Source organism: Ambystoma mexicanum, chromosome 5q (genome assembly GCF_040938575.1).
Source record: "Ambystoma mexicanum isolate Mex_15411 chromosome 5q, UKY_AmexF1_1, whole genome shotgun sequence".
Taxonomy (NCBI): Eukaryota; Metazoa; Chordata; class Amphibia; order Caudata; family Ambystomatidae; genus Ambystoma; species Ambystoma mexicanum.
In genome coordinates this window covers 305,709,136-305,728,133 of record NC_090933.1, presented here as the reverse complement: position 1 = coordinate 305,728,133, position 18,998 = coordinate 305,709,136, and the positions used below count along the sequence as shown (strand labels likewise).

The 18,998-nt window shown below is 39.7% G+C and overlaps 1 protein-coding gene across 1 annotated transcript in view; it reads right to left on the bottom strand.

Moving 5' to 3' along the window:
- Positions 1 to 18,998, bottom strand: part of LOC138497369 (cadherin-7-like) — a 1,579,032-nt gene that overhangs the window by 1,116,032 nt on the left and 444,002 nt on the right. The window contains exon 3 of the mRNA XM_069620790.1: positions 11,622 to 11,916. Coding sequence (XP_069476891.1) covers positions 11,622 to 11,916 — 295 coding nt within the window. The remainder of the gene's footprint in view (positions 1 to 11,621; positions 11,917 to 18,998) is intronic.

Sequence of the window (18,998 nt, the reverse complement as noted above, 5' to 3'; positions counted from 1 at the left end):
CAATTGCAACACACTTTATACTTTCTTTGGATGGGTTGATCAAAACCACATTTTATTTGAAAACAAATAGTGATAGTAATCAAGTATTATATGTTAAAACACTTTTCAAGAAAAAGAATCAAAACAAACATAGGCACTGTAATGTTGGACAGTTTATACAGAAGAAAACTGACAAGACCTGCAAGAGAAGATGCAAAAGAGTAAGGAAAATCTAAGCCACCCTGCCTTAGCAAGGGTAAAAGTGTCATATATAGATGTGCTGTCACCGTTTGTGCAAACAGACAAGAGAAAGAAGATCAATCTCAGAATTAACATTACATGAATATCATATGTTCTATTGAGATTGACACATTGGGCCTCATTATGATTTTGGAGGTAGCCATGCCGCTATTGGCAGAATGGCTGCCGCCAAAATTGGGTCCGGGTCCGCGTTCCCAGAATGGGGAATTACCGGGTCATTCTGAGTTCGGAGGGCCCGGTAATTCCTCCCTCCAGGAACCCAGGCCCAGACCTTCCCCATTCCCATTTCAGCCCCCATAGGGCTGAATGGGAATGGGGGAGTGAGCAAACAACGGGCTGATTACGAGCGGCCCGTTGTTTGCTCCCTCTTCCCCTCGCGGGACCCGGTAAGCACGCCTGGTTTGACCAGGCGTTACTTACCGGGTGCCGCGAGGGGAGCTTACTAATGAGTAATGAGGCAGAACGGGTTTAACGGGTCCACCTCCAATAGCGGGTCCCATTAACCCGATCCGCCTCACTTGTAATGAGGCCCATAGTGTCACACACATGTGATGACCCCTAAGGGACATGTTGCACCATACACTCAAGCTTTTGTTTAAGTCTTTGTGGTATAGGGCCCGACGTTGGCTATAATCTCTTTAGGATTTAAGCAAGAAGGAAATCTCAAATGGATCAATAGTGAAATATCTTTAGACAATGTGGGTCATAATGATGCCGGCTTCTGGGGCCAGGTTATTCCACAGGGCCCAGTCTTCTACAGGGCCACAAGTATATTGTGTCTCGATAACAGAAGGCAGATGGCAATTGGCAATCAATTCCTTGGATTATTAGGCTTGGCACACATTTGAATGGAATTACGCCAAAAATGAAAAGCCCTCACGCAGGGAACCATCGCCAAACTGTCATTCCCAGGGCTGACACATACGAGCCTTTTGGTGCGCAAGCCCGCTCTTTATATGGCAAGTTGAAGCCAGGTAGAAAAACTGCAGGGAAGGTATTCTGTCGGCCTCTAAGCAGGGTTAGTCGGTCTATTTCAAGGTCCAAAGTCACGTTGGACTCATCTATTCATGGTTCCTACTCCTCAGGTCTCTGCTAGTGAATTATTCAAGTAATTCACTAGCAGAGACCCGAGGAGTACACCGACAGACTCGTATGTGTCAGCCGTGGGAATGGCAGTTAGGATGAACCTTCATGCACCTCTAATGCATGACTGACTCTTTGCCAGTCCTATAGACCTTTCAGATGTCCATGTCATTATGAATTCCCTATATTGTCATACAATCAAATTCAGTTATACAAAATGCGCCAACGTCTGACTAATGAACAGCAGACCCAAGGATGTGTGACACGTGACTGGCTCTGTTGGTCTGGCATGCAAACTTATAATTCCCCACTATGACTTCACTAATTTGATCTATTTAATTTTCAAACCTACGACCTGCAGGCTACACATCTAGTTCTGCAGAATATGCATTTTAATGCACTGTTTAATGTGCTCTCCTACTTGTAAAACATTCACAGATGCTCAGGACTTCATTACCTTTTGCTGACCCCCAATACACCTTCACACAACCCTTTCCTTTACTCTAACATTTTGCTGCAATGCTAAGTGTGTTGTTATGTTGTGTTTATGTGTTTTCTCCATGAATCAGCCCAAACTGCCCAAAGGTTTTTCGAACATCCCTGAATATTTATGACTGCTAAAGGAGATTCAGACAGATTTAGGCAGGATGAAAAATACATGATAGTCTGAGCATCCACCAAAATATTTCTGGGAGATTTACAGGATGCCACATGCCACTTGTGAGACAGTTTCCCCAGGATTAGTCTGAGATGTTCTTGTCTCAAAGACAGGAAAACAATGCAATGATGCAATGAACAATGAGAAAGGCTCTGGATAAACCCATGAAACACGCATGAAAACTGACAGTAATCAGTCTTTGCAAATGACTCCTTTATACTTGTTATACAGTTACTATGAGTGTGTTGGTATCTGGGCAGTAATGCCAGAAAACTGTATTTCTGTTACCGCCACTTTTCACTTTTTCTGGGGAATTACCACTGATTACAATCGGAGGTGGCGGTGTAACTCCCCATTTGTTTGGACTCTACAGGATTCAATGGGGAATTTTCAGTGGAATTACCATGATAGAAATTTGGCTGCAATAATTTTGCTGAAAACTTGCAGAAAGTCGGCTGATTTACCTTGTCTGCTCCTCATAGGTGGTCTTCAATTGCATTCATTACAAAATAACATAAGGAAGATAGGTCTCCATGATAGATCTCTTCAAAATGGTGTGCATCGAATACGCATAGTCCTTGTTGTTAATGACTTGGATGTGTTGCAGGATGCAGATTTTTGCCACGTGCTTGTTGCTTCCCACGTTTCACTTACTGCATCCCCATTTTATTATATACACAACAAATTTACTCTCACTGGTCAGGTGTTTCTTTGTCAGTATTGTTTCTTTTGTGCATTGATTTTCATACTGATAACCCCTTAAGTGCCAAGGATGAGTATGATTGTCCTTTTTGGATAGTTAAGGGGTTAATGCTGTGTCTGCAGGCTTTGCACCTGCTACATTTGAAAAAGCCTGCAATAGGTCACACAAGCCATTTCTTTGTGACTTTCTTGGCATCTCTCTGGATAAAGGAGGATACTATTTTGATTTGATCGAGCAAGGCTTTTGAAATGTCATCGGGACTCGTTCTTTTAGGTGAGATGCAATGTCTAGATCAGGCTTCAAGATCTTCCATGTGCGTCTATTATTTTGAAAATTCCTGTTGCCTGTACATTGTATGTGGTGATGAATCTTAGAGTTTTCTCATTTCCCTGCGTGTGTTGTTTTTGTCTCAGGAGGTCTTTCTGGTGTTTGACTTTTGCTTTCTCAAATGCCAGCACTATCAGTCTGTTGGGATATCCACGTTCATGAACTTGGCATGCTGTTAATCTGGCATGTTTATGGAGCTCTGTCTCTGTGGAACAGTTTCTGTGGGTCCTGATCGTTTCTCCATATGGTAGGCTGCTTATTAGATTCTTTGGGTGGCAGCTATATGCATGTAACACTGAAGTCATGCTGGTGGTATTTCTGTGTATATCGCTTTCAAGTCGTCCATTCTCAATGCAGTTTTGTACACGTAGGTACACTATTTGCTTTTTGTTATGGTGTTCTGTAAATGTAATTTTATGGTGATTTTGATTGATGGTCTGGATGAAACTAAGCCATTCTTGGATGCTCCCATTCCACATGACAAAAAGATTTCTATATAACTATTCCATGAGATGATTTTCTGTGTGTGTTCTTCAAATTCTTCACAGTGTCACAACTCTTGTTCCCACATTCCTATTGTCAGGTTGGCATACAGTGGGGCAAAGATGGTACCCATCACTGTTCTACAGGTTTGTAAGCAACAATTACCACCAAAGAAAAAAACACTGTGCTCAAGACAGAAAGTTAACATTTCAATGAGCATCCTGGAAGGATTTCTGAACCTGGCTGATTTGGTCACGAGGAATGATTTGATAACCTGGGTTCCCACCTTGTGTTCTACACTAGTATACAGAGCGACCACATCCAGTGGGGTCAGTAGGTATGAATCCTCCCATGTGATGTTGATTATTTTCTGAAGGAAATCTGTAGTATATTGGATATATGACGGAAGTATTTCTACAAAGGGGAAGATTTTCCCCATACGTATCCTATTGCGTCCACTATCAGTTTGCATGGTGGTTTGACCAGTCTCTTGTGCACCTTCAGTAAAAAGTATATGGTGTGAGTTTTCAGATGTTTGTGAGATATTCTTTTTCTTCTAATTTAAGAAGTCCCATTTCTTGCCATCCTTTCAATTTGACATAACATATTTCTTTGTAGCTATGTGTGAGGTTGTCTGACAATTTTGTATAGTGTGTGATAAATAACAATGGATGCTTGGCTTCCTCTATGTAGTCTCCCTAATTAATTACTACAATGTTGCCCCCTTTATCTGAGGGTTTTATAATTATAGTAGGGTCATTTGTCAGGTCCTGTGGAGCTAAAAGTTGTTTCTGATTTATCTTATCATGATTTATTAGATGTTCCCATTTGGTTAGTCATTTTAAATCATCAATGGCTCAGTTATTGAAAATGTCTATGCTGGCACTGTTCAATGCTATTGAATTAAATTGTGATGCTGGTTTCAAACCACCATCCTTAGCCATTCGGCTATTAATACTGCATTGTGCAAAGTCAGTCAACATGTCTTCCACATTGTGTTTGATAAGCTATGTTTTTTCTAGTGTTGCCAGGTCATGCAAAGCTTTTAGAGATGGGAGATCCTTGATGGAATGTCTTCATGGTCTCTGAGTTCTCCTCTCTTTTTAATGGACTTCTTCGTGAGAAGGGTGTTAGTTAATCAGTCTCAATTTGCGTGTACATTTGTACTGATCTATGCAGGTCTATGCATCATTGAAGCCTGATTCGGGACAGAAGTTCAAACCTTTGGAAAGTACCATTTTTTCCAATTTGTTCAAAGGTATATCTGACAAGTTGATTATTTGTAATCTTGATTTTGTTGGTTCCATTACCCTTCGTCATCCCATAGCACGTTTGTCATCCATGCGGTGTGTGTTCTCTCTGTTGTTGTTCTTTTGGTCCTGCCTCGCTTAATCTTCCTTGTCTTGTTTCTTGGTTTCCCACCACTTTGTTTGGATAGAGTCTTCGAGCTGTCGGTTTCTTCCATTTGAGGTGCAATAATCTCCCTTTGTCTAAGAAATGGGGATGCATGGGGGTCTGTGCTTCATCACTTGCAGATGTGGCAGCAGACGAGCTGGACTGATCTTCCAAACTTGATTGTGATGCTGTGTCTACATTTTGTTTTGTTTGGGCATTTGCCTTCTGCACCTGGTCAAATTTATTCACAAACGTATTCATGTTCTCATATTCATAATTTTCCTTATCCGGTAGGAATTTCCTCTATTGTGTTACTTGATTTCATTCTCATATGTGTTTAAATGTGCCTCCATCTGTGTTTTTAGGGTTAATGCCCTTTTTCCTTGGTCTCCTGTGTACACAGTTTCTTCTATGTTTTTAATTTGACATGCTATTTTCACTCTGTCCTTTTTTGCATATCGTACAAGCATTTACAGAAATATAAATGAAAAGACATTTGTTTTTTCTGCCCATTCTGTCAACATCTCTGGGTCAGGAGTTTCATATGATAGGATTGTTATGATCTTCTCTTCAATCCTCTTGGTATTTTTTGCATGTCTATAGAGTTCTGCAGTTATGTAGCCTCCCATAATTTGCATGTCTCTTGGCTGTGTAGTCTTTCTAATGTTAACATGTTCTATTTCACTGTTTTGTCTTTGTCTGGGTCCCTTGTTGTGTTCCTGCCATGTGTTTGTGTCAGGTTTGTTTCATCAAATATGGCCAAGGCTTCAGCATCCCTTAGTGCCTTCTTGTCTGCCATCTTTGTTGGTGCTTCACCTGTTAATGGGCTTCTATAGTGTGAGCATCTCAACTGATGGATATCTTTTCATTTCCACTAAGAAAGACTTGTCTTGGGAATGCCGTGTGAGAGAGCGGAAAAAGGAGAAAAGAGATGGCCTGCTTGCAAATATATCGGTAATATTTCGCAGCAATGATATGACTTCATTTCAGAAAAAAGCTAGTTTGGAACAATGTTCATCCGAGATAATTATTTCAAATTTGGCATTTGAAATTTGTGGTTTTTTTGGTGATTCATGCTTCTAATTTTTAAACAGAGGCAGTAGAATGGGAACATGTGTTGTCATGTGTGTTAATTACTGAAGCCGCTGCATCCCCTGCCCTATCTTTTCAGCGTGTGTGTGCTTATTCCAGCATCCCTCTCAGCTTATCACAGATCCCTGTATATCCAAAGTCTTCAATCTGGACTGTCTCAGTTACTAGATATGGGAATATGGCTTGTTCTGCTAGGCACTGCTAGGTCCCAGGGCCACCCATTCTGTCATCTTACTCATCCATCAATATTCACATCCATATAGAACTGCATGATGCATTGAATGAACACCTACATGATTACTGCTATGAACAGTTACAATGGCATATAACACATGGATCTTTTATGTTGCATTTTGGTTGCCTAAGAGCCTGTGTATTTAAGTTACAGTGTTTAGTCAACACGGACACTGTGGTCTCCCCTACAATATCCTTCACCACCCGCGCACCCCATGATTCTGGCAATCCTGTTGCACATATCTGTCATGATCTATGTCCCCCCCCTCTTCCCTCCACACGCCATGCTCCGATCCCCTCTCCTCCCAAACACCACTCAAAATGATCCTCTATCCCAGATGCAACCCATCATCATTTCACTTTATTGTGGCTAATAACACTGTAAAGGTCATACCTTCATATGCAAACAAAGTCATAAATCAATAAAATCAATAATAACATATCTTACAACTGAAAAAAGTCACTAAACCCACCAGTAGCCACAAATATTATGCAGGACTAATGTGTAAAATATATTACCAACATTACTTTAATACATTTAATTTCACAATACATAATTGCTCCACTTACCTATAAGAGTGCTAGTGTATGCATAATTACATTACACAAAGTAAAGATACTTGATAACTGTGCAAACAAAAATAGCTTTACATTATTGGGTAATATCCTTCAAAGTTTGTGTTGTCTTAAAGAAAGATATATGCATAAAGTGCATAAGTGTCCATGTCATTTGAAAACCAGTGGCAGATAAAACATAAAGAAGAAGTGGATGTTATTGCCTAAAATGTTAATGTCTCAGAACAGGACAAAGGAGTTAATAACATTCTGGGCTACATAAGAAACAAAAGAGAATACTGATTTCATTGTCTGCATTACATCATTGACTGATCACACTAGTTTTTGCATCATGAGACTAAGAAGCAATGGGAGCATTTAAGTCCAAACAGTTGACCCAAAGTAATAAGTCAATGGTCAAAAATCTGTGCTAACCAACATAAGTAGGATTCAGGGCTTGGCCAACATGAAATAAATGTATAAAGCAGGTTGCTTTCTTTTACCAAGTCTAACCTTTTTCAGTAGTTGTCATAACAATTGAGTTGTCACATTTTCATCTTCATCTTATGCATCACGGCTTACAGAAAAAGTGAGGAAATACAATACCTAAAATTAATATTCATCAAAGCTAATCCTTTTCTAAACTGTCTGATCCAGGGATTCATGTTCACCCAGTCCCTGCTCCAAATTGCATTGATTATAAAATATATGAACATAGCTTTGAGATTGACAAAATATCTTTAATAGGAACTATTCTGGAGTAGTAATAAAGAGATCTTCAATAAATATAATCCAAACTCTTGTAGACATGCATAAGGTTGAGCAGAATGTAGGACACAAAGTAGGCTCTTAGAAAAGCCATTGTGGGTCCAATGTAGGATTCCAGCATTCTTGTAAGCGAAAAAAGTATGATCCATGCAAAACCACGGATCAGGCTTTGGCTTTGTGTATTTGCAACATAAAATGAATTGGCTGGCACTGAAAGGACTCTAAAAAACAAAAAAATCAAACAATGGCTTGCTTCATATTACACACCTTTTTGATAACCAGCTTCATGTTTGAAACTTCACAAGAAAATCGGGCACCAAAAACATGTATTCCTTAAATGGTTGCATCTGTCTTTCCCAATCTTAAAACAGGAGTTATTTAGAAATGTATTGCAAAATATCATAATGCCCGATTTATTCACATTTTCTTTAGTCCTTAATTGTGACACTTTGTCAGTGTATTTATCTGAACCTGTTTTACTTGCATTTGATGCACATGCTAAGAAGCCACAATTAGAAGCATAAGCCAACATATGCTGCAGAATATCATACATTTTACAACGATCAGCATGGACCTAACATAGGGTCCTTTAAAGCAAATGTGTACGCAAATTGAACAACAAGGGGGACAAGGCACACCTTTGGCGACATGTTCTGATTATTATAAAAGTATAGGTTTTCATGCCCTTTGAGCAATATTGAGGTACAGCAGAATTATGCCACATGCTCTGACCTCATCTACCTAGCCAACTTACTTCATCTACTGTAGCAACTACTGCTTCTACCTCTGCCCCACATACTGACATCACACTGGGTAACTGCAATGCCCAATCCTTTTTTAAAAACTCCTTTCTGACTAATCATTGTTGATTCCATGCCTGCTATCCTTGAAATGTATATTTTACCCTGGTAACACCATTGGCCCTTGGTACCTACATTGTGCCTTTATCTTACTTCCATCATCTCTCCAAAAAAGAAGGCATTGTTGTTGGTCTCAGTATTAGCAAAGACACACCATAGGAAACCATTCCCTTGTCTGATTCCACACACTCAACCTTTCAGCAAATCTTGGTCCAACTCCTCTCTCCCACCCCTTTAAATCCTCCTCACCAATCTCCCCCAGGACACCGTAAATCTCTTCTTCTCTACTGTTTACATATCACTCGAAATGTTCACAGCTTATCTCCCTGCGCTCCTAATGGGCAACCTCATCCACTAAAATATTTCTTATAAGGCTCCACTGTTCCAACTTAACGTCACTCTCTTTGGTAGCTCAGTAGTTTACTTGCATAGTAAACGCACACCAAAGGCAAATCCCTTGATCTCATATTCCTATCTTCGAATCTGGTCTCCTATGTTCTCACAATTGACACCCCTCACTCTCTCATTCACTTCACATCTCTATTGCTCCAACATTCTCGCACCCTCCTTCATCATCTATCAGTAAATATAAATTTACACCTGATAAAATGGTCCTCTAATATGACCAAGCCTACATTTCCCTCAACCTATCTCTCTCTTCCAATTGCTCACTTAATTTATCTCAGCCTTACTGAATTCAACTGTGCACTTTAAGAACCCTTATAATGAACACTACACTGCCTGTTCTTTGATCCCCACTCCTGTCCACTTCTTCCACGATGAAGCTCCCCAGTCACCCAGCTTCCGAGAACAGAAATGCATTGCTGCTTAGGCTGTTGCAGAAAAGATTGATACCCCACTCCCTTGCTACCTTAAAGGACTCTCTACTGACACTGATAACAGCTCATGCCACAGCAAAATCCTTCGACTACACTAATCATATTTCCTTTCTCAACTTGCACCCTCTCAAAACATCATGGACATCCCAGTCAATGCTTTCCACCCCACCAATAATCACTCAGTTTCCTCATCCCCCCTATGCAATGACTTTGCCTGCAACCTCTCCAATAATATTACCAAAATATGGGATATTCTGTCAACACTTCTATGTTTTCTACCCGTCAATCTCTTCTCCTTCCCCCATCTTCCACAAATGTCCCTCGCTGTCCCACTTCTCCACTACCTCCATCACTGGATGTCTACCCATTTTGTGCTCCTCCTACCAATCCTCTTCATCAGTTAATGACCCCTTTGTGTCAGAAATTGTTAAGGAACTTGCACCTGTCAACTCTGTTCACTTCTCTGCCTAATTCAACCTCGCTGCCTAAAGTCGTATCCTCCAGGCCTGCTACATAACAGCCACAGGCATAACTATCCCAAAGAAAAAAAGTGCTGACTTCAACAACCCCTCATACAACAGACCTGTCTCTCTAATTTCCCTACCATTCTTAAAACATTGAAGGCTTTGGTCCAACTGTACAGTCACATTTATTGAGGTACTCTCACTTGCTGGCTCCTTCCAGTCTGAATGTTGGTAAACACACTCTGGTGATATTGCTGTTGTGTAAATTTAGGTTAACTTTGTAGCAATCAAAGCAGCCCAACAAAGTCTTCCACCTTCCTATCAAAACAAACTACCCAACTCACCTCGGCTGCATTCTGTCATCTGAACCACTATATGAAATGTGTAAATGGGTAAATACTGTGTTATAACTGTCAATGGTAAAAATAGTATGTCCACCAGTCCCTTCCCAGTCATATGTTTCCACTCTTACCCCTGTTCTTCAGTAAATACAAATACAAAATAACATTCAAAAGCCTTCATTTTTGAATTTCATATTAGAAATCTGCTTGGACAACTAGAATATGTGAGCGCTTGTGAAGAGAATAATATGGCAATGCAAGCACTGGACAAATGGTTTCAGACATTGAGGATAGCAAACATCCAATTACCTGGCGCAAATGGGAATCCAAAGATACTACAGATGACAGTAAGATGAAAATCAGATGAATATGGCTAGTAAACAAAGTACCAGGGGCTTGTGGTTTGATCTATTCAGTATTGTATTAACTGAACTGTCCTAATACTCTAATACTGGCAATGATAGCAGCCATTTAATAGTGAATTGATAGTACTCTGTGTAAAACATCTTCTACTGCATTATACAAAAATGACATGAACACATATAAACACATAAGTGAATAACTATGTATGTTGTTCACAATAAAAGAGGCAGTTCTGTTTTCACAACACACATATTTATTCTCAGTGGTGTAGGTAAAGGCTTTCTATATGCATACATATCATGTGTCCGAGTATAAAAATGTAGTTTTTGATTCATATCCATTAGCTCTCCAATTTTCCTAAGCAAAGTCATGTAGTTACTGTAGGGTATGTATGTGGGATCAGATAGAATAATCACCATCAAACATGTCATATTTGGTCTAACACACTGATGTTTGGGAGAGATGTGATTCCAAATAATATAAGCATAAATTTCCTTAAATGCACGGCCAGGGAAATGTCCATATATCTGGCAAGTATGCATCATTTCCTGGAGGGCATACATCTAGGGACGAGATGAACACTACAATATCATCTTCATACAACTGAATTTTCCTTCACAATCCTATCACTGTATATCCTTTAAATGTAGACACAGATTATCACAGTATAACAAGAGGTTCAATATACAATGTAAATAAAAGGGACGGCACATAATTGTTAAAAGTGAGCCTTACTAATTTTGCATACATAATCTTTAATTATGACCTCTGTGTGGGGCCAGCATATACATTAACGATGTAGCTTGGGTACCAATGATTCATGCACAGTGCTGTAGCAATGCATATTACACTTTATGTAATGCATTTCCCACATCAATCAGGATTGTCTCTACTGGGAGCCACTATTTGTTTACAAGGTCTATATTCCCAGCAACCAAACAGGTGCATGCTCTTTGAAAGTGCATATTGGTCTTCATGTACTATGGTATCAATGTTCCTACTTGTCAAAAATGTTGCTACCACTATTGATGAATGGGAATGCTCTACAAAACGAACAGCACTATGGTTCTTGCCCTCTCTTTGGGAATAAAGCAATGTAGAATCCTTCCAGAATTCTTGGCTCTCCACAGTCACATGTAAGGCTTGGAACAGATTCATAAAACATGTACTGTGTATTTTATTGTAATTTCTTACAAATAATGATAGTGTTACCTACCTTCAGGTGACATCTCAGGTACAGTGGCGATGTAAGGTCCATTCAGAAACTGGGGTTCATTGTCATTGACATCCTGCACCTTGATTATGAATTCAGATTCTGGCTCAACAGGAAGATTTGTGTTCCTGTTTTTGGCTTGGGCTCGCAAGGTATAGGATGCTTTTTCCTCTCGATCCAGCTTCTTGATAAGATAAATCACCCCGGAGTGTTCATCAATAGTGAAAATGTTTCCTGCACCATCACCTGACAATACATACTTGTAGGTGCCATCTTGTTTATCTGAATCAGATTTTAGCTGTGAACATGTAAGAAAGTGTATTTCATTTTCATGAAGAATTGTACACAAAGTGTTTCAACAGCAGTTATTTCAAGTAGCCATACAAATCAATACATTATGTAAAGTTAACATTAATTGTTTTATGACCAACCTAACCAATATATGATGTTAACAGATACATGTATAAGCATTGCAGAAATTAGAAGGACATTGAAAAGAATTCGGAAAAGAGCAAAGGTTTATCTATCAACTGAACAACTGAATCATGTTTTTTTTATCCGTTTCTCTTTTTTAAAATGTTTTTACTTCAACTTTATTGGATGGACCCTATTGCTAATGTTAGCATTCACTGTCCACTGACATCAATCTCTACTTCTGGTAGTCCCAAAAGGCTTTGGTACTCTTCTCTTTAACCTCTACACCTCCTATTTTGCCATGCTCATTTCCAACTTTGGATCCTCCTATAAACTCTTTGCAGATGATACACAGATCTTCTTCATCTTCCTTGAATTCACACCTGAACTTGTTAAGAAGTGTGATAATGCTTACTAGCCATTCACGACTGCATTGGATTTTGCTGTCCCACACATTAATTAATCTAAAACAGAAGTACTTTACCACCCTGCACACACACAATGCAGATTGATAGAGGTTCACAACAATGGGTTCTTTTTTGACAGATACATCAGGCTAAACCAATTTATAACATCACCTGCCTTCACAATCAGACTCAACATATTATACATTAGAAAAGTCTCATCTCTCATCACCTTTCAAACAAGTTGCTCATCTCCACTGTTGCATTCAGTCATGCTTTCAGCACTGTTCCATCCTACTACTCAGCCTGCTTCTCTGTTCTTTTACACCACTTGACAAAATGTGCATCTTTGCTATCCCATCCTCTAAAACTGCTCATCACCAAGCTCTGGCTATCGTCTACACATGTCTTCACACTGACTGGCTCTCTGTGCACCACCAAGACCTATTTAAATTCTTACATCAAGTCTTTCCCTACATTCTTGGGCTAGACCCCATTTCCCAGTCCTACCATTTATTTTGCTGCACCTCTGCACTTGCCCTCTTCTCCAGAAACACTCTCAAACGTCCATGCTATTGCTCACCCGCCTCAGCTGTCCCCATGTCTGATCCTTCTCCCTATGTGCCAAACATCACAGGATCTTCTTACACCTGCTATACAAAATATTTAAAAAAACACTTTCAAAATAAACCCCTTTCAAGAATATACCTATCCATTAACATAACTATCCTGACCCTAATATGGCACTTTCCCGATCTACGTACACCATGTCTATTGTCATTTTTAGTTATTTGTTTTTGCAACTGGGCTATTTACTATCTTACACCCTATTAACCGGTTACTTATTCATAGTCAATATTTTGCTTTAGGGGGCACCCGGCCTCACAACTGCCCTGATTAATCTAGAATTCTCATGTAAGTGCTTCTGTTCCAAGCACACGTTTTTTCCAACCAATAGATTTTAAAAAATGAATCATGAACAATCAAGGAGTTCATCATTTACATCCTGCATCAGTTCAGTACATGCTATTGTTTCTAGACATGTAATTCCATACTATAAAACCGAATCATCACATTCCTATAAAGGTAGAGTACCACTAGTTGTGGACTCTTTAATGTGGGACTTTAAACTACAAGGCAACTGATTGCCCCTCCCATATCACACAACTATGTGTGGTAACACTCTTTTTATGCTGTATATTGTTTTAGCATTGTGTTGTCCATCTGAAACCAGAAATATTGTTCCAAATATATAAATGTATTCATAGTGCTTACAAACATTCATGTAAAACATAACAAATCACAGATACCAAATTTCATTCTTATCAACATTAACATTTTTGCATATTACATTTAAGTAAAAAACATTTAGAAAAAACAGTGTATCTGTGTCTTTTACACAGGACACCTAGAAGAAGAGATTTGACAGCTTGCCATTCAAGCCGTCGTATTGTCTCACGTGTTTCAGCCCCTTTGTCTTAATACGTTTGTCCAAAATTTTTGGGAGAAAGTTAGATGGGCTTTCTTCAGGAGGGTGATTCTTATGTGTGTGAAGGAATCAATGAACCCCACTTTTTTCAAACAGACACACTACAATATAAAATATAAATAAAATCTTGTGAGACTATGAACATGTCTGGGATGGATATAACAAATACACTTTGTTGAATTATTATCTAGAGTGAAAGCCACTAACCTTATTCTTGATAGGAGTGTGGATGGGCGCTTTGAATAGATTTATTCTATTTGCAGATTACTTTGTGAATTTCGCCACGTAAAAAGACAGTTGGCCTTCATTTTTACTGTGTGGCATTACCTGTTGTCAAATTGTGTGTGCATGCATTCTACTGAAATCAAGTCTCTGATCATATACATCAAGCAATAGACAGGTTAAGAGAGAAAGAGGTGTAAAATGTAACTTTTTGATGTGGAGGTCCAGATGGAGAAATATGGAGAGAAGTCGAGGGAAGAAGATTATTTACAAGCATCTTCTTCTGCATGAGGAAAATATTCCATTAAAAGTGTAGCCTCCCCTATGGAAGCTCCAAGGCTGTTCCCAGGAGATTCTTTATGTGATCAACACCAGCATGGATGAGAACCCAGGATTCTTTACATGAACATGCAAACCCTCACTTTCTATCCACTGTACGTAATGGCTACATGGCATAGAGACAACACATGCAAGGGCCTTTGTTTTTCCCAAAGTCTTGTTTCCAAGAAGATGAGTGCCACGTCACACCAATACAGAATAACACGTATGAAGTCTTACTTGACCTCACACATGGTTTCCTTTGGGGTGGCTCCAAGCTATGATTGTGCAAGGGATGCCGCAACACACAACAGATGCCTGTCAATTACCCACACAGCAGAATCAGCAAGTATCTCTGCTGTGCGCCTCTACCTGTGGGATATCCACAGTTAATTGGCAACCAGATGAAAACATCACAGCCAGACCCTGTCCCAAAGTGAAAAATATGTTGACACAGGAATACAAATGTAGAACGTGCATTGACACATTGTGATGTAATGACTTCTGCCCTGCTGGAGAGTAGGGTGAGTAGTGGCAAATGCGTCTACTTTGCCCTCAAACTGCTATAAAACAAGAGTGATCCCAATAATAAAGGTAAAACAGGCACAGTTAAGAGATATACATCCTTCCCCTTTATTGTTATTGTGGGCCCGGGAAGGCTATACTCTCAAGAGGGGTGTGAATGTGATCCAGTAGCCACCAAAACAGCAATAGTACAACAGTCCAAAATAAAGAGAATGTCCAGTCAAGGTTCTTTCAAAAAAAAAAAAAAAAATATATATATATATATATATATATATATATATATATATAAAAAACCACTAAGCAATTCCAGAGCACACGATGACAACAATAATTTTATGTATATACATAATGCAATAGGGTATTTACTCTAATATTGAGGATATTTCTGATGCTCAGTTCGCCGTCTCTAGGCTGAGGAACACTCACTCTATTGGGGGGGCGGATGTCTGGGAGTGGCCATTTTAAGCCACTGTTAGTCATCTGAATGATACATGAGCACACTTGTGCGTAGATGTTACACATCTGATTACATTGACAATGTTTTAATTAGTAGCGGTTCCGGGCACCTCCTCCGTGCGATTTGCACTACAGTAGCCTATCATTGGTCCTAGTATGTCTATTTAGATATGCTTCGGTAATTATGCCTTTATATATTGACCACATAGACGCTTGACCATTCCAATATGGAGGTCATAGTGTCAAAGAGACTACCTCTTTTATTCGATTAGTAGTCATATGACTCGCATGGCACGTGATGCTAAACGCACGGAGGTGCTCTGGAATTGCTTAGTGGTTTTTTATGTCATGATGTGTTAGCCGCATTTGGATTTCAGAAGGTCTGAGGAAGCCTGAGCATTCAGGCGGAACGCGTGACTTTACATCCACCCGTGGGGTGAGTGCTTTGTAGCACTTTGTGTCTGTCACAGGGATGTATTACTTACTCCCTGTTTTTGTATTTGTGCTGCATTATGCCTAAATAAATTGATATTTTAGAATAGCTAAAGTCTTGTGTGCTGGAATATTATTTTTTACATATGCCTACCAGAGCGGTTTTTTGAAGTGCTACAACCGTTCAGGGGCCTGTGTGTTTTCCCTACATATACGGATTTGGCTAAATTCGTTTTTCTAGCACCAGCCACCGAATGAGGGAGAGCGCCATCTTTTAGCCAAATTGGTTTCTCAATCTTTGGTTTATGGCTGCCACCTCCCTTGACTTTTTACATCAGTAAGGTGACTCTTGGAGAAGCCTTGTTTGGCACCCTATACTAGTCAAGGTGTGGCCCCCGTCTCTAATTGAGGGTTTCAGTGTTTTCCTCAATATGGTAAACACACGGAAGACTCGCATCCGATACCTAATTTTTTAACCAGGGGGAGACGTACCGAGCACCTCTTAGCCACGATCGAGTGGAGTGAGAGGAAGAATACGCTAGTCGATCTGTCTGGCAGTATTTAGCTTGGTTATTTAGCTATTTCTTGCATACAGCACTTTTTCATTAGGTCAGCACGGGTTAGAACTTTGCTTAACCCGTTGCCATGACAGACCAGGTCGAAGCCAGGAGGAGAGCTGCGGCCAGCATCATGTTTAACCAAGAAACGACAACAACAGAAGCAGAGGTGGACAGCAGCCTTCCAGCCAGTCTTACAGTGCAGCAGAAATTAGACAAGCTTGAAAGAATAAAGAAAAAAGAAATATCGAAATGGTGGGAGGCAATGACTTTACAAACATATCTCGATGTGCAAAGAATCCCAAGAGGACTGAGAATCCTTACGATCCCCACGTTTGAAGACATGAATCCTGAATTAATTAAGGAATGGACTGACCACACTAACACTTGCTCTTTTAAAATGATAGAGAGCTTGGTGAAATATGCAAAAATAGACAGAATCACTCTTCTTAAAGATATCGAAGTAATGGAACAACAACTATTTTCTTCAGAAGATGGTGATGAATGTAAGCGGCGAATGTCGCGCTTGGAAGAAAATTTGGAAAGATATGAGGGAGAGATTAGAACAAGGAAACAACACAAATTCAAACAAGACCGTATTGATTATGAACAAGGGAGGATCTATACTTTTGCCAAGAGATTTGATAACCCCATCAAAATCAGGCTGCAACAAATGGAAACCAACAATGTGCCAGTATTAGCTGCATTAAGTGAAGAACCAAGCAGCTCTGAATTGAGTTCATCGGAAACAGAAGGGACATATTCAAAAAAATTAAACTTTTTAGAGGAGTTCAAACTAATGCATTTGGACAGCAAGTCGGAGAAAAGAGGACGTGGCCAATACAAAGGACCAGGAAGAGGGGCAGCAACAAGAGGCGGCAGAGGAAGACGAGGCGGGGGATTCAACACAGACAATCAATCGCCAATGGCAACGAGATCTGGAGTGAAACAGAAGGGGAAAACCAGAGGCAACAAGACCTCCAACTAAAAATCTTCAATATCTCAAAAAGAAGCCTAACATATCATGAAACCTCAGTTCTCTCCCTGGGTCTCTCTTTCAGTCCTTCGCATGCATTTGACTATACCTCCACTAGGGTAGATTTATATAAATTTACCCGCAAGTTGAAGTTGACTAAATTTCATGCAACCAAAATTGAGGCCAATCCAGGTTCTAAAAAGAAAGAGGCAACCAAAGAGGTTTCTATACTATCAGAAAGAGACTTGGCTAGCCTCTTATGTTTAACTGACATGGAAGAATTGGGTGAAACGAATATGGAGGACGATATTAGGTTAGAGAATTCAGTGTTTGAAACCGCATTTGGGATTCCAACTGATCTTAATTGTCCGACTAAATTTCGACCTCAGTCCACTTTCTGCCCCAACATCACATGTGGACCTATAGATATCTTTGAAGAGCTGGTGATTAGAGATCTTAAGAAGCTATCCAGCAATCTCTCCCCTAAAAATCGGAACTTGAACTATATGCAATTCCAGGCTCTTCAAACTCTAAAAGAAGATTCTTCCATAGTCATACGACCTTCAGATAAAGGAGGAGGGATAGTCGTGATGGACAGTGCTAACTATGAGCTAGAAGCGAAGAGACAATTGAGTGAGATCATGAATTACACACCTATAAGTATGGATATACTATTGGATACCAAACGAGAATATCTTGGCAAACTAAAGGAATGGAGTGATTTAGAGCTCATCAATCGAGATGAATACTTTTTTCTAAAAAATGCTAATCCAGTGACCCCCTTGATATATTTCAATCCTAAGATCCATAAAACACTAATAAACCCTCCAAGTCGTCCTATTGTTTCTTCCATTGGGAGTTTATTAGAGAATACATCTAAATATTTGGACTTTTTTCTTCAGCCATTTGTATTGAGCTTGAGCTCCTATATACGACATACAGCAGATCTGCTTGGCAAGGTAGAAAATATCTATTGGGAGCCTAACTATTTTCTTGTATCCATTGATGTAGTTTCTCTATATACATCGATTCAACATTCAGCAGGCATGAAGGCTTGCCAATCATTTTTGGAAAGGAGATCTATCAGTTATCGACAACATAATCAGATGTTATTAGATATGCTACTTTTTTGTCTGGAACATAACTATTTCCTTTATGAAGACCAGTTGTACCAACAAATAAGGGGAACGGCAATGGGGTCATGTATGGCTCCAACATACGCCAACCTTTATATGGGTTGGTGGGAGATGCGTAAGGCGTGGGCAGAGGAATTGGAACATTGGACTAAACATGTCATTGTCTGGTACCGTTTTATAGACGATTTGTTTATCATATGGGATGGGACAGAATCGGAACTTACTGAATATGTCGAGATACTCAACACTAACATGTTAAACTTAGAATTAACGGTAGTCAGCAGCCAACAGAAATTGGTATTTCTGGACGTAGAATTCCAGGTAGTAAATGACAAGTTGACATCCAAATTATATAGAAAACCCACCAGTTCTAATTCCACTCTCCACGCCAAGAGTCATCACCCGAAAGCTCTAATTGACTCCATCCCTTATGGAGAATTTTTGCGAGCTA